The sequence below is a fragment of the Calonectris borealis genome, chromosome 19 (assembly GCF_964195595.1).
Source record: "Calonectris borealis chromosome 19, bCalBor7.hap1.2, whole genome shotgun sequence".
Lineage (NCBI taxonomy): Eukaryota > Metazoa > Chordata > Aves > Procellariiformes > Procellariidae > Calonectris > Calonectris borealis.
In genome coordinates this window covers 9596440-9612565 of record NC_134330.1, presented here as the reverse complement: position 1 = coordinate 9612565, position 16126 = coordinate 9596440, and the positions used below count along the sequence as shown (strand labels likewise).

The window sequence follows — 16126 nt, the reverse complement described above, 5'->3', positions numbered from 1 at the left end:
CTCCAGTCACCTGCATGGGATCTGATCAGACTTGGTATCTGTGCCAGGGCAGCCTTAGCAAAGAAACTGTCTTAGCATGAGTTTAAAATATGTTCCTGCGTGATAAAGTCCCTGCATGCCAAGAACTGTCCTTTGCAGCGACAATGCAAATGGGCATATTGAAACCATTGTGAGCATATGGTTTAAGCGCCCCTTGTACCTTGTGGGCAAGTGCTTTTAATCCCGTTTTACCACTGATGAGCATTTTAGGGACAGCATCTGACTTCTTGAAGGTCGCAGCAGAGAGTCAGTAGCCAAGACAGCAGTAGGACTTCAAGAAGTTCTTGATCTGGTGGTGTTCTTGGACAAGTAAGCTTTGCCTTCCTGTAAATTCAGGCATGTGTTGAAATTCTATTCTTGCTGTAGAACAGCACTTACGTAGTTAGGAATAGTTTAGGAATATTGTTTTCCTTTCTCGGTGGCACAGGAGATTAACCTCAAAAGGGCAGTATATGTGGGGAATTGATGGGCTTGGAGAACCATGAAGTTCTGCCTGCAGCCTCTTCCGCAGCTTGCAGTTAGCAAGAGCTATGCCAACACCAGCTGGCTCAATCCTTCTGCCTGTACTTAAGCAAAGCTCCTCCTGCCAACAATTAACTTGAACAGCATATTTCAAGTGCCATGAGCATTTTGTGTAAGGACCACAATTGAGCTCAAAATGTCTGTGAACAACCAAACTGACCTTTGACATCTTCCTACCTAACCTGCAGGAAATCCGCAGGTCGACTAAAGCAACAGAACAAATCAGTATTTTTTTCTATATGAGACCATATTTTCCATCTGCATGAAACCAGCAGCTCCCAACTGAAGAAGCAAGCCAGCATTTAAAATTCAGCCAGTCCCAAGCCATTACATCCTTATATTTGCTAGTTCATTTATGGAGTTGCAGACATGGCTAGTAAGCAGGGGAGAGGGGAAAAAAAACAAACAGCTCTACAAGCAGGCTTTTTCCAGCAATAATAAAACTACTTACATTTTCACCACCTCTTCCCTTCATATTGTCAACCCTTCAATTCCATATAAACCATCTACTAGCCTAATCTTATTCTATCTGCAGTCTATGCATCTTTATCACGCCACTCTCAGATATCCAGAACACACACCTTGCCTCTCTTCTTCCATCATCACGGATCCTCTGCCTCTTAATCTGGGCTTTTTGCTGTAAATTCACATGCCTTTAAAGGCCAATCTTATCTGGGCTAAAAAAGTGTTGTGAGTTTGTATCACTGTAGGAAATGTTTAATTATTGTTCTTCTTTTGTAAAGTAAAAAACAAAGAAAGCAATCACATTATTCCCCCTAAACAGCTGAATATCAGCAGTGAGTGAACTGTTCCTCAAATATCCCTTTATGGGAGTTGTTTGATTAAATCCGCTTGCTGGCCCTGAAATCCTCAAATTCAAACTCTGCTTCAGAGCAGCACTGAGACATCTCTCTACAGTAAGTGTCCAGCCTCTGTAAAAAAAATTTTTAAAAACCATCTTAAAATATTTCATAGAAGAAATATTCTTTTTAGTAACGCAAACTACCAGAATGGAACATGGTGTGTATGAATCTAGCATGCCCGTTTAATACCTGTGACACTATTAATGGAGGGGACTCTGTCCTTTGCTGGCAACAACACGAGGTCATCTGAGGGGTCCTTTCTGTCTCTAACTGCTGCCACAGAAAAATCAGAGAAAAGAGGGTTGACAACTCTGCGAGCCCTTCCCCTGCCCCACATAATAGAATCTGCAAAGCAAAAATAAGGTCAGACACTTTCAAATTGCTGCAATAGGAGAACTGGGAGATCATTTTATATCTAGTTCTAGAAAAGGCTAAAAATAAGCCTGATGTGAGGCAGAAGACAGACTCTGAAAATGGATTATTCTCATTTTTCCTGTAATGTAATTTGCAGATGCGCCGTGTTTAAGACAGCAGAAAAGGTGTATGGACTAGGGATTGTTCTTTTTGTGGCTTGCACTATCTAGTCTGTAATGACTATTTGCTTTCTAGTCTTTGTACCTACCCCTTTAAAAATGAAAAGTTAATCAGCACTGCTACTCACCAAGAGTTTCCACACCTGATCAAAGGTGTTAAGAGTAAATTTTTTTTCTTATTAAATGTTTAATTTTAATTTTAGGAGGGAAGAAAAACCTATTAGAGCTGTTTAAATAACCTGATTCTTGTCATGTAAACAAATGGATGAACCATTTATGCTCCCTCTGAAGTGCTGAGTGGTAGCTAGTTAAATACTTAAATTCTTTTGTTCTGACCAGCTGCATCAGTGCAGCTATTTATTCCTGTTCATGTCTGCACTAGGGATACACACTGCAGTTGCATCCTGCTGCCTGATCTGCATTGCTGTATCTTTGGCGAAAATATTCAGCATATATCGTGCAGGATGCAGAGAGGGACTGAATAATTATAAAACTTGGATATCCATCCAGAGCATCTTCTGTACCTCTGCAAGGATATGCAGAGGTAAAAAATCTCATGCTTCCAGGTATAAAAACAGGGATTAAAAAAAGAGAAATCCTTTGAGGGGTAGATTATCCTGCACCTAGACAGGGTGGTGTTTTCTTAGGAAAAATCCAGCAACAGCTGGGAGTGGCCGTTGTTGGAGACAGGACTGCAGAATCACCCTGCGCCTGCGGCAGAGCATCAGTGGTCCTACAGGTCTGTGCCCGTGCAGAGAGAGGATCATTGCTCAGCAAAGCTCCAGATGCGTGACACTCACGCTGACTGCCCAGAAAAGAATCATGTTACACGCTAATTACATTACAGTGATTTATATGCCCTGGCTGCCAAAAGTTGTCACAGCTTGGGGAAAGGACTTTTTTTTTCTCCTTTGCATAATAAAACCAGCACATTCTTCCCAATTGCTGGGGAAGCCATTGCTTCTAGTACCAATGCAGGCATTTCTTCTGCAGCTCTCTAGGGTGAAGCTTTGTTTTTTTCAAGTTATCTGCATTATGAGCAAGGAAGAGGACATACACAGATCACAGATGCAATTCTCAGCAGTGCTGAGTTTTTACATCCAACGAGTGAAGCACCTGAAGTACTCTTGACCGCTGAAAGTTGCCTTCTGGCTGGTATCTGCCAAGGCTGCACAGGTATCGGTGATGGAGCTAGGGACTAAAAGTAAGGTCATCAGATTTCTGATCCATTTCTGTAGGGCTGTGCCGTGCCAAGATACTGTACTTGTATGTATCGTCTTCCAGAGGATGTCAAAAGTATAGCTTGGGTCTCACAAATTTTCATCAAGCCGGGAAGAGAAATACAGTACAGAGTGCAGTCATGTTTGGAAATAAAATATCACTGCTTTAACCCTCCACTGCAGTACTACAGAACAGGAAAGGAACAACAATATAGTCAAGCAAAATCACAGCAGGAATCGTAGTTAAAAGTCCTTTTAAAAAAGAACTGAAGTATTTATTTTTACTAGTGCGTAAGAGCTCTTACAGAAACCATTCTTAACCATTTTTTTCTTTCTTATCACTTTGGAAGCGTGGGATTAAATTTGTGTTACAAAAATTGCACCAAAAATTATTGGATTATATTACAGTGATGTACTGTATCGTTTTCCCTGGTAGTCCTAAATTTACTAAAAGCCTCTTTAAACTGTCAGACTTCTGAAGCAGTAAGAAAATAGTTATAAAAGAATCGTGATTTTAAAAAAAAGAATTGCTGTATAAAGAAATTTTTCTTATGAGAGTTTTTGTGAGAACGGCAGCCTTATTGACTGGAATTCTTGTGCTAAAAAAGTAATCTACAAAATATGCCAGGAATTGTGGCAATGATAAAAGTAGCGTAAAAAAAGTCAGGAGGCACTGAAAGCCTGGAAATTCTGTTTTTGAAAGGAAGCGTGGTGGAAACTGGAGGAAGCTTTACAGGAAAGAGAGGTTGCTATCCTGATACTCTGTCCTGCCTGGAAGAAATTATCTCTAAGCAAATGCCTAGAGACCGTTACACAAAGGAACAAACAAACGAAAAAATCCTAGCAATAAAACCCTGAACTCCTTTTCACAGAGGCATGGAAATTAAAGCAGGGGAAGCTTAATTTCCATAGGCAGAGCTGCAGAGAGCGGCGTTACACTTCTTTGCTTCCATATTAGTTCATTAGAGAGGTCTGTGACATCTGGCCTGCGTGCCCTGACCCTACTGGTGATGAATGGGTTTAATCTCTGGCGTGTGACACCAGCGTTTGTGATTCCTGCAGGTTAATTGATTTCTTTTGGCAAAGCACATTTCCAAGTCCTGTTGTCTGAGCAGCATGACTGACCGCAGAGGGAAAACAAGGCATCTTGAAAAAGAAATTCTCCTTAGTAATAGGTAGGATACAAAGGAGGACTGGCCAGGCAGAAGGCTATCCTTGCCAAAGGTGCGCAATGCCAAGCGCAGATGGCCTGTCGGATAGGTAGGAGCTGGCCGTCGCATTTGGAGTCGGCATGGAGTTTTAAGCTGCTAATAGCGAAATGCTCTGTTGTCTTTTCTCTCACAGGCAAGCTTGCAGCTAATAACAAACAAATCCTCCCCCGTAAATTCTTCCGAGGAGACCACTGAACCTGTCAGCCACGGCAGACGGGACCCAGTCGACAGCACAGACACCACTGCACATGGCAGGGAGAGCAGCCTTACTCCGCAGTTGCCAATCTTACTGAAGACACTGTCGTACTGTTCAGTAATGTGTCAAACTTGAATTAAGCTGCACTCTCCAGGAACCTGACTGCAGGGTGCCAGGGTATTTTTAACATGGGAGTGGGCATATCCCAGAAGCAGTGCACTAGCAGTCATTTGAGAGAAATTTTGTTAACCATTATTTATGACAACTGTTCTCCCTCTTATCTGAGCTAGTTTGCAACACAAAAGATCCGTGGCTGAATAATATAAAATTCATAAACAAACGTGAATCAGACAGACCGGGAAAGGGAAGGATGCTGAAAGATAGAGAGCGACAAAACCAGGTCTGAAGCCTGAATATGTGTCTTCAAAAAGTGGACAGTGACTGGTTGGGAAGCTGGTATGCTTCGGACGTGGACAGAGTACAACCAAATCTGCTCAGGCTAGACAGCAACAGACAGAAATAAACACTTTTATGCAGGAGAAAGCAGAGCTGTGGGATGTGATCTCCCTCCCACAGTAACACTACTGCAAAGCTGGTGTTTTGGTGCACCGTAAAACAATCCTGTAAAACACACCCGCACTGGTACCCAAGCAGAGTCAACCACTTAGCAACCAGCCTGTGACCTGCAGTGCCTCCTGAGAAAACCCTCTTCCTTGAGAGCTCCGCTGGAGCCGTGACACCGGCTGGATACTACAGCGCATTGCCCAGTATAAAGGTCCGGGTGGGGTGAGACATGCTGATAAAGCTGTGCGTGACCCAGGATTCATCAGTTCCTGAATACTGAAATCCTCCTTCGCCACCTGAGATGCTGTCATGCCATGCTGGCAACTCACGTGGGACACATATCTCCACCGTAATTCTAAGTGGAATGAGCACTCTCCCCTCCGAATACAGCGAAGACAAACACTGAAGTTTTCCTAGAAGGAGGTGGGGGCCCCGAGCGAAGGCTAACGCTGTGGCTACACAAGAGGGATTTCATCTGCTGCACTGTATCACCACCTTGTCACCAAATAGAACTTTTGGCTCCTTGCAGCAAAAAAAGCCACCCTGAGCACCTAGAATCTTATGTTCATCTTGCCATGTCCCCAGGTGATCGCTAGTTACACTTGCATGTACAGCCTATGTGCACAATTACAGAAATGGGACTGGAGGCAGCCAGAGAGCAGTTCCCATCTTCCTGCCTCAAGACCGAGCCAGGGAGGCCTTCAGAAACAGGACAGCTTTCATGTCTTCTCCAAATAATCCGCTGTAGCATTTACCTCTCTTTTCTCTCAGGAAGTTCTTCCTAACATCTAATCTCCAGTGTCACTTCTTGCAACTTAAAGCCCTTATACGCAGATAACAAACCAGGCACACATCAGTCATGTCACATCTCCAAAGCCACGCTGAAGTTCAACTGTGCAGGACTTAACCTAACCTCCTTACAAGATACATGATGAGGTCTTGTTTTATCCACAACGTATAAACATCTCATTACAGGGGGAATGTATATTTCTAAAGGCACCAGGAGGCAGAAAACCTTTCCTTTCCCTGATATTTGTGCGTGTTAGTAAAAGGAAGGTGGAACTGCTCTTACAGGGCCACAGCACTATCTGTGGCACTGCTTCCAAGTCTCTTGCATCCATCTGATATGATAGTGTGAGCCAGAAAGTATCACCCAAATTGTTCACGCACTTATGTCAACCTCCAAACGTCTTATTTTCCTTCTAGTTGTACTATGTCTAGTGACAGTGATGTGCCAGGGCCCTTCTCCTTAAGGTACAGCAAGGTATACTCTACTCTCTTTATCTGCAGAATTGTGACAGGCTGTTAACGTCTGCATTGTATGTCTGATGTCTCCCATTCTCCCAGTGGGAGAAAGGCAAAAGCAACTTATAGTCAAGACCAGACTAGTCACCTACCCACACATTCAGCACGACATTATACATAGATACTCTTATTTTTTGACAATTATGAGAAAGAGACTAACCCCGGAAGTTTGTATGTCATGTGGAAGCGTCTTCTGAATTACTGTAGTTGCCAACCGTGAGGTGGTCCGAATCGGTTTCTTTACTGAAAAACAGTAGCTTTTTTTTTACAAGCTGCAATAAGGGACTGGGAAAGTCTATCTTCATTACAGCAACCCTCGAGCACGTATGTCCCCACACACAGCTTGCTTCTTTCTTGCCTGACGTTCCTGTGTATTGGAGGTCATGAGCAAGGCACAAGGGGCTGAGACGGGACTGTGGGCTCAACGTTGACCACCAAGCTCTGTAAAGTATCTCTTGCTCTTCACCTAGCAGTCCACCGGTTCCAGCACACAGCAACCCCTCACCACAGATGGCCTGGGCTGTGGCATGCTCACGCAAGGGTAAAAGGGGCCTGTGATCCCAAATACTGTGCTCCCCTCCGGGCCGTATGAGACAACGAGATCCACCGGAGCAGAAGCGTGTAAAGGATGCCCAGCCAGCATGACCCAAGCCCCTGTGCTTCGTGCAGCCTCATGCACTCTGCTGAGCTGAGGTTCTTAACACACAACCCGACATCCTTTACCTGACGGACCAAGGCCAGGGAAAGAACACAAGCATAACGTTCAAGAGAGAAAACAGGCTTCGGTACCTCCCCGTTTGCAATTGCCAGGTTACTCACTGTTGTTCAGCTTTGGCTCGGTCACTTAGGAAGAAGAGGGCTGTGGCCAGGAAAAACATCCCTCCTAGGACAACGACAAACGGGCAGAGCATGAGCGCATACCCCAAGCTGAGGAACTCCCAGACTGGGGAATCCTTTGTGCTTTGTCGTATCAGGTCTGAGATCTAGGAGAGAAAGGCAAAAAAATTAGTCACTTAGATGAAAAAGAGACACGATAATGGTGAGGGAACACAATTCCCTAAACAGCCACCCACTGAACATGTGCATGAGGTTTAAAATGGAACAGTGTGTTTGGTAAAGGCTGAACGTCCCTCGCATGCTTCAGCCTTCCACACGCCACTCTGGAGCCTGGGCAACTTACGTGTGAGCAGTCTGGCGGGGGTTCTCTGCCTCTCACGTCCTTCTGGCCTGATCTATTATTCTTCCCACAGCCCTCTCCCCATCTTCTCCCTGGCTGCTTCAGTGACTGAATCCATGGGTTCCTAACCTCGCCGTACTGACCAAGCCTCCTGGTGTGCTGACGGCCATACCGGCATTGCTTGGTGGGCGAGGGAGTGATCAATCTCCTGCAATTTCTATCAAGTCCTGCCTACTCATGCACCTTACCCACCTTTCAGCAAAGGAAGTATTAAATTCCATTTCTGTGTATTGAGTGGGAAGGGGGAAATGTCTTTCAAAGAAAAAAAAAACAGAGATCCCATCTGATTTTCAGAAACAGAACTTGAACATGGGTTTTTTTATCGTCGTGTCTGAGGCACGGACCTCATTCCCTCTTCTAACCTCCTAAGCTCGCTGCACTTTGCAGTGTAATTGTGTGCAAGATGTGACTCTGCCTCGCAGGTCAGATGAGGTCTGTGGATAGGGGCTGCACTCACACCAAAGAACCACACACCACCAAGTTTATGGGCTACGGCAACCTGCATCCTCCGACAGCCAAAAAGCATAATTATATGAAAGTGACCACAAGTTTGTGCTTACACAAAGGAGCAGAGACATGCAATGGCAGTATTTAGTTCATTATGAAAAGCTTTTGCTAAAACTCAGTAATATTTAATGACTCTCTGTAGCTAAAACAATCACATTTTAATATTTACTGTCCAGCAAACAACTTTACTCTCTATAAATCCAAGAGAGTGGTGGCAGCAGTGAGGATGAGTCTCAAGGCATTGGATATTTGAATGTCCAGCTCTGGTTTTATCTGTGACCTTTTATTGAGGCAGAAATACTAGTTTATACCAAAAGACTGCAGGGAATTTGCTGCATAAAATCCTACTGCTGTGCACACACGCAGATCGGTTCCAGAAATAGTCCAAGCTTGTGCAGCAACTTCTCAACTGCTACATTACTGCTAATGAAAAAGGTGGCATCAGACAAACTACAAGCACAATCCAACATTCAAGGCTTAAATCTAAAGACACTTGAAAATCAAGTGAGGAAATGCCACACGCAGGAGAGAAATCACCAACTCACAGCCCTGCAGCCAACTCCAGCGACCTGGAAGGTAAATGTGTGTGAAGAGATGCCTCAGCAGAGGCCAAGCACAACAGAAGGTGACGGAAAGATGACACTCATGGGGACTCAAATGAACAGGTCGCAGAGTGTGCTTTAGCAGGGAGACTCTGGAGCGTTGGAGGTCTCAGTGCCTTAATATCTGTCTTACAGCTCAGCCTGGCTCCTGCTACAGTAAAGGAAAGGAGGAGCGGCCAGCCTGATGCTGGCGGTGAAACCATTCTGCACACAAAAGAGCAGAGGACTGGCTTTCAGGATGGAGCACTCTCAAGTAGAGGGGAGTAGACAAACACTGGAAGAGCATATCTACAGAAAGAACTGAAGGCTTTTAGCCAGACTTCTCTGTTTCTTTCCTTGCCCTAGAAAGGCGGAGGAGAAAATTTCAGTGCTTGGGATATAGCTAAGGAAGTGTTCCTGTCCTTTCAGAGAACTTTATTCACAGTGTATAACACACACAGGGAAAAACAGGATTGTTATGAACAAGTCTCATGAGAACTGATGGTTAAAAAAGTCCTTAGACTGAAGGCAAATAACAGTGGCTATTAGTCTGAAAGACATTAAAAAATAGCAACAAGTCTTGAGTGTGGAAAGAACGCTCTCACAGGAAATTAGCAGAACATGCACTGCACCCTGAAGGCAGGGACATCAGTTGGTAATTTATTCCCTGTTGTAGCCAGACACCTTACTTCCCAACATTTTCCTTACTCTTCATTATGAACCAAAATTTGGCATTGAATCAGCCCTCTCTGTGCAATAGCCAGAATCGAGGCTATTCTAAAATAGAAATTCTAAACCACTTTTCATTTTTGGGAATGGATACAATTATCTCCAAAAGGACCAGACAATAAATCACTTGACAAATTGATATGATAAATCAGCAGTAGAGGATGAAAAGCCAGGCATGCACTCCCGATTGCTTTCTCTTATGGATGACATGACATTCTAAGCTAAAACCAGCTTTGAAAATGTGAAGTCTCCAACAAATAAAACTCCCAATGCAGCTTGCCCCACACCTTCCCTTCTAAGGCATCATGTTGACCTTTTATACCAACAAATCATGTTAATACTGAATCTGCTACCTTTTTCATTTTTAACCCAACATATTGTGTAAGTGCACATTTTAGAAAAAGCAGTGTTTCCTCCCATCCAAGGTATAATTCTTCCCACCAAGCCAGCTGGGCTTTCTCATCTAGGTTTCATATAATCCCCTCACCCATGTCTGCATCTCTTAACTCTAGAACTTTCTCAGGGCCCACATACATGTTTTTGCTCTTAGCTTACAGTCACTATTCCCTGTTGTTTTCTTGCACTCGGTTACAAGCCACCTGCTAAGACTGGAACTTTGGCACTCCTCTCAAGAGGACACAGGACATAATTACAGACTTGGGCTCCAAGAATGACATACTGTCTGCCAAATGGTCTGCTCTGTATTGCCAGTTTTTGGCTTTCCAGACTGCTTGCAATGATAGCATCCTGAGTTGTCTAACTGTGATTTGGCAAGACCCAATCTAGCATCATATTCGGTGTCTTCTCTCTATCGTGAGTAACAAAAAGTGGGGGTTGCAAGCGCAGTCAGTGCCAGTTCTTCAGCACGGAGTCATGTGTGGGATTCCTTTCTTTGTTCTGCCATTGGTAGGTGGCAAAAAACTTCAAAACATTTACCCAAAACTTGGGGGTGGAATGTCAGTAAGGAAGTCCTGCTGCTGCTTTGCAGTCTAATCAAAAGTCTTTGATAACATCCTAACTGTGAAAGTTCACATCTTCTTTTCCCTCACTGCATAACACAGATCTCAGACCAAGAGGAATGACTTTGCTAAATAAACTTCAGCTCGTGGCACTTTTACAACAGAATACAAATGGCATGTGTTCAGCCGGTGGCAGCCAACTGGATGGAGTCCAGCTAGAGAAAATGCCCGCTTTCTGGCGAACAAACAGTACAGCTGCAGCGGGCATGATCCAAAACCCCCAAATCTCTGATTGTGTCTCAATCTGAGTGCAGAAGACAACGAAGGAAAAAAGGGAAACTTCATTACCTTTTCTTGGGACGCATGTGCTGTATCTTTTGGAACACTGGACAGGCTATTGATGTAATAAAAGCTCTGGTGAGGCTGAAGCCCTAGGAAGACGGCTTGCTTCTATGTTACTGTCCCTCCTGAACAGCTTGAGCAGTTAAATTAAACTGATTTACTAATTAGACAAGGTAATGGTAACAACATCTTTGAAATCATCATTTCATCTACTCCGTCTCATTGCTGCGTCGAACATCTCAATTCCTCTGCAATTGCTTGATTTTTCTAAATTTCTGACATTGCCTCTTGGGCACAAATCTTGCTACCTAAAAGGATATTTGCACTGCAGTATCTGGCACAAATACCTGATTTTCATGATTACCAATTTGATACAAGCCAGGTTCTCCCTGGCTCCTCTCTTCAGTACAGTTCCTTAACACAGTATATTCCCTGTAACCCCCCAGTGTCACCACAGCGGTTCGGGGTTCACCCACTCTGAATTCTGAGATGCATGTGAAAGGTTTCTTTGATTTTTTTAAAAAACCTAATATGAATCAAATGAAGACTAGAAACCAAAAATAAGGGATTTTGTAAAGTAAAAGTAAGCAATTTGCTGTGCCTGTGGGGGAGCACAAGCATTTAGACTGTACTAAATGGCATGAGAAATACATTATAAAAAGAAGAAGTAAACCCGACTATTTTATGATATTTGTTCAGAAAACTGCAGAAAGGTAAAAGCAATTATAGTCTAAAAGTTACTTCAATTTTAACCTTGGCACGTTTGAATGTTGGAGTGGAAAAAAGCGAAACATCCTCTTAATCTTAATTGTATCCCTTTGAGATCGCAAACAAATTTAATTCTTGGCTGGTGACAATATCAATATCCTGCATTAGTGCACGATACCCGAGTTTGCCCCAGCAATACCCGCAGCAAGGATTCCTGCACTGCTTCCCCTGCGGCAGGCTCCTCTGTTTACGCCCTTGTACCCCCTCCCAGGGTTAGCAGGCTGCATTAAATAAGTGGTGCTTCCTTGAAAAGGCTGCAATAAATTAAAAGGCTCAATCAAGGGTTCCGCTTGCAATGCCAGCAAATGGGCTTTGTACGTCTCTTGGTGTTAGAGCAACATTTGCCTCCAGACGATATCTGCCCTGGTTTCACCCCCAGGAGAGGGCTGAAAGTCTGTTTTCTTCATGTCATTAACAGCCTTTCTCTCCAGGTCTGGTCTGCCCAGGGGTTTTCTAAGTTAACACTGGACTTTCTCCTGTCCCAGCAGGAGATGCCTTGTACGATGGGGAACGTGGAATCGAGGAACATGGCTCACATGGCAGGGCACAGGTACTTAAATGCGTAGGGATGGGGGTGCCCACTTACATGTAGAAATAAGGTCTGTGGCACAGGACCACAGTTTGGGAGCACGCCCTTCAGCAGCATCCCCCGTCCCCCACCTCTCCTTGCAGCACAGGCCCCTTCCCTGGCAGTAAGTCCCAGGAGGAGGAAGCCATTCCCCCACGTTGCAGAAATTAGTTCTGAAAGGTGCTCAGCACCATGAAAACTCTGTGTCCGTATCGGGAGTTTACAGGGTCCTTGGCAGCTCAGAGAAAGAAGCCACTTATTTAATGAGATTTTCAGTGCACTGAGAAGGAGTGACAGAGCAGATGGGACAGAGCTTGAAATAACTTGACTGAAAAAACGATCAGCTCTGGATTTCTGGGCTTTCTTTAATGAGATAATTTTGCATACTTTAAACGTCCGTTTATCAAAAATACTGAGAACCTGCACTTCTAACCAAAGTCACGGGAAATGACTGGTGCACAGCAGCTCTGGAAAAAAAACAGAACAGGCTGTGAACCCTTGGCAAAGAGCGTTTTATATATGGGAAGTCATTCGGTTTTTAGGGCAGATTTAAATCTTGTCTGTTGCTGAGTCATCAGAAGTGGGAAGCTTGTTAGCTCGTTGCAATGGGGAGATAAATCCTGTGTGGATTGGTCTCCAGGTGCTTAATTCTCCCCTTTTTTTGCAGCTGGCAGCCATGTCAAAGATTTGGCCTTTCCGTGCATTACAAAAAAGGCTTTTAATTACTCAGCTCAGCCAGGACCAGAGAAATCCTCAACTAAAAGTTACTGGTTGAAGAAACAGATGATAAGGATGAGAGGCTGGGGGCTCTCTTCCTCACAGTATTTCCCTGACGCACGTACATCAGATGTTGCAAGGGCAAGTCCCATTTTACCCACCACAATCTGGGTCATACACAGCCATGAATGTGGGGGAAGATCTCTACAGGACGAGCGATACCGTTGGGGCTACAGAACACCAGTCAAGCAGCTGGCACTTGGTAAAGAAACAAAGAACAATAAAAAACACGAATGTGTATCACATTTCATCTACTACCTCCATCAGGTGATGGAAGATGCTGCCTACACACATATACTATAAATATTAGAACACGCTGCAAAAGGCAACAAGACAGAGACCTCTGTTCCATCCCTAATCCCACAACAGCAGTGGAATAGCTCCCAATAGTCCATAAAACAGAGAGTGATGCTAGGAGAGTAATCTGCACATTTTTGTTACAGGATATGCTTGCCTTTCTGAGCTCAAGTTCATCTCGCACCCTGCTCTGGCAGAAGAGACAGTGCCGTGTAGTCACCAGCACGTAATGGGCCATATTTGAGGAATGGCTGCGCAGGTCAGACAGGGACAAAACACCCAGACTGCAGCGTCACATCGCAACGATCCACTTTATTCCACTCTCCTGCTTTTAAGTCAGACAGCAGTGGATTTGAGCCCCAACAGGCTGTGGCCTGTTTAATCTAGCAAACTAAACTGGAAAAAATGTTAGTCCAGAGGAAGCATATCCACAGATCTACTCTGAAGTAGCTAGAGCATTTTAAACCATAAAATATTAATTTTAAACCATAATACATCAATTCCGCTTTCTCAGGCAGGCAAGTCTTTACAGAGAACTACTTTCTGTACATATATATTTACTGGGATGCGTAAACACGTTTAAAACAAAATCAATAAAAAGGCTGTCTCAAACTGGGACAAGAAGGCTGTGAAATCTACACCTCCAATTATAACCTTCATTTAAAAAGTATCTTAATTGCTGCATTTACTACAATTTTCCTTGAGTTGCCCCTAATCAAATGCTGGTTTGCCTTCCCTGATACTCTGCACCAGTGATAATTAACACTGTTCTGTTAACTACTTGCTAAAGGAAGGTCATTAGCATTCTTGCTATTTAAGTAGCTCATTAGATCTAGTTTATCAACCTACTCACATAAAGGTGGGGAAGGGAGAAAAGTGAAGGGTGACAAGCGATAGGTTTATTAATAAAATCTTTCCAGGTAATATTAGGAGCGGCACAAAACCGCTGCAAAACAAAACAGAACAGCTCAGATTTGCTTACAACTAATTACAAGGTCACACACTCAGACCTCTTTTTCGAAAGGAGACTGTTCAGAGAGCAGATGCCTGTTCAGACACTCGTGATCTCTGCTGCCGGGCGAACCAGCACGCCCGGGCACCGCAAACCGCCGCAGCGTTCAGACGCGGGGTCTGCCCAGAGAGCCAGCGATTCGGGTAATGCTGCCGTTTGCACAACTCGAGATGGACGGATGGGGAGAGGTTTTGCATGGCCCTCAGCGCGCAGATGGGTGATCGGGGTCCCCCCTCTCACAGAGCCTAGTCGCCCGTGCCATGCTGTCCTGACGCTGCTTGGCCGGTTGTGTCCCTCAGGTACAAGTGAAGAAGCAGCAGCCAAGGAGGTCAGGGCAGGTGGGAACCACCACCAGTGGGGTACAGGGAGAGCTTTTAGCCCTCAAAAGGTGCTGGTGGAGGAGAGCTGATCTCTGGCACGTTAAAACACCATCAACACGTTGATGTTGCCAGGTGACAAGCAGATACAGACAGGTTTCAATCCCTAGACCTGATGGATGGTTGCACAGGGGAGATGAGAAAGAATTCAATAAAGCAGGAAGCTAACAGGAGAGCCAACAGCACCAGAGCAGCAAGGACAGCGTGTGCCCAGCGCAGCAATTTCCCTGGCACGTGTAGAGAGAGCAAAGCCTGCAGTAGGTGCCTGTTTCTCATCACAGCCAGGGCCAGAAGCAAGGCAAGGATGGAAGAGGAGAGCACTGCTTGCTCAGATGGGAAGCAAATGTCAGACTTGGAGGAAGGAAAGGAAAAGTACCAAGGCACAGCCTCAGAAGAAAAAAATCACCGCCTGTACTCGGTTTTCCTGAAGCAAAAGAGTACGTCGGCGAGTGGAGGGAGACCGCTGTTTGTGTGAAGGAATAATGTAAACCCTGAGTAGGGAAGACAGGTTCATGCATGCATGTGCCCAGATGAACACAGAAGTGCCGACTCACTGGCACTTCTTACAATTATTTAATTTTAAAGGGCAACATAGATATAACCAGAATTAATAATACAAAGAGCTGGAGCTATGATGCAGCCTGAGAAGAGTGAAGTATTTCACATTCTGCTGCTAGCTACCTCCACTCAGCTCTTCGGAGCCTGAAATGCTGTCTAGGTATTAGGGCACAGGAAGAGCAGTTAGAAGACCCTTATCTGATACTCAACATGGGTGGTGAGATTTGGGGTATTTCTCTTAACTGTTCTGTGCTTCAGCAACCGTGTCTGCATAGTGGGACCTTTCAAAAATGGAAAAGTACTAGAGATATTTGGGCGTAATGCACTGAACAGGTGAAATTTCTTACTGACTACCTCAAGAATAAAGCACGGAGTTATAGAATCATAGAATCATACAGGTTGGAAAAGACCTCTAAGATCATCGTGTCCAACCGTCAACCCAACACACCATGCCCACTACACCATGTCCCTAAGGGCCTCATCTACACGTCTTTTAAATACCTCCAGGGATGGTGACTCCACCACTTCCCTGGGCAGCCTGTTCCAAGGCCTGACCACTCTTTCAGTAAAGAAATTTTTCCTAATGTCCAGTCTCAACCTCCCTTGGCGCAACTTGAGGCCATTTCCTCTCATCCTATCGCTGTTACTTGGGAGAAGAGACCGACCACCACCTCACTACAACCTCCTTTCAGGGAGTTGTAGGGCACGATGAGGTCTCCCCTCAGCCTCCTCTTCTCCAGACTAAACAACCCCAGTTCCCTCAGCCGCTCCCCATCAGACTTGTGCTCCAGGCCCTTCACCAGCTTCGTTGCCCTCCTCTGGACACGCTCCAGCACCTCCATGTCCTTCTTGTGGTGAGGGGCCCAGAACTGAACACAGGATTCGAGGTGCGGCCTCACCAGTGCCGAGTACAGGGGCACGATCACCTCCCTGCTCCTGCTGGCCACACCAGTTCTGATAC

At 44.8% G+C, this 16126-nt stretch overlaps 1 protein-coding gene across 1 annotated transcript in view; it reads right to left on the bottom strand.

Annotated features, from left to right (window-relative positions):
- LOC142090687 (sphingosine-1-phosphate transporter SPNS2-like) overlaps positions 1 to 16126 on the bottom strand; it is a 128854-nt gene that overhangs the window by 1862 nt on the left and 110866 nt on the right. The window contains exons 11-12 of the mRNA XM_075168986.1: positions 7273 to 7436; positions 4977 to 5005 (exon numbers count right to left, since the gene is read on the bottom strand). Of these exons, the coding sequence (XP_075025087.1) occupies positions 4977 to 5005; positions 7273 to 7436 (193 nt within the window). The remainder of the gene's footprint in view (positions 1 to 4976; positions 5006 to 7272; positions 7437 to 16126) is intronic.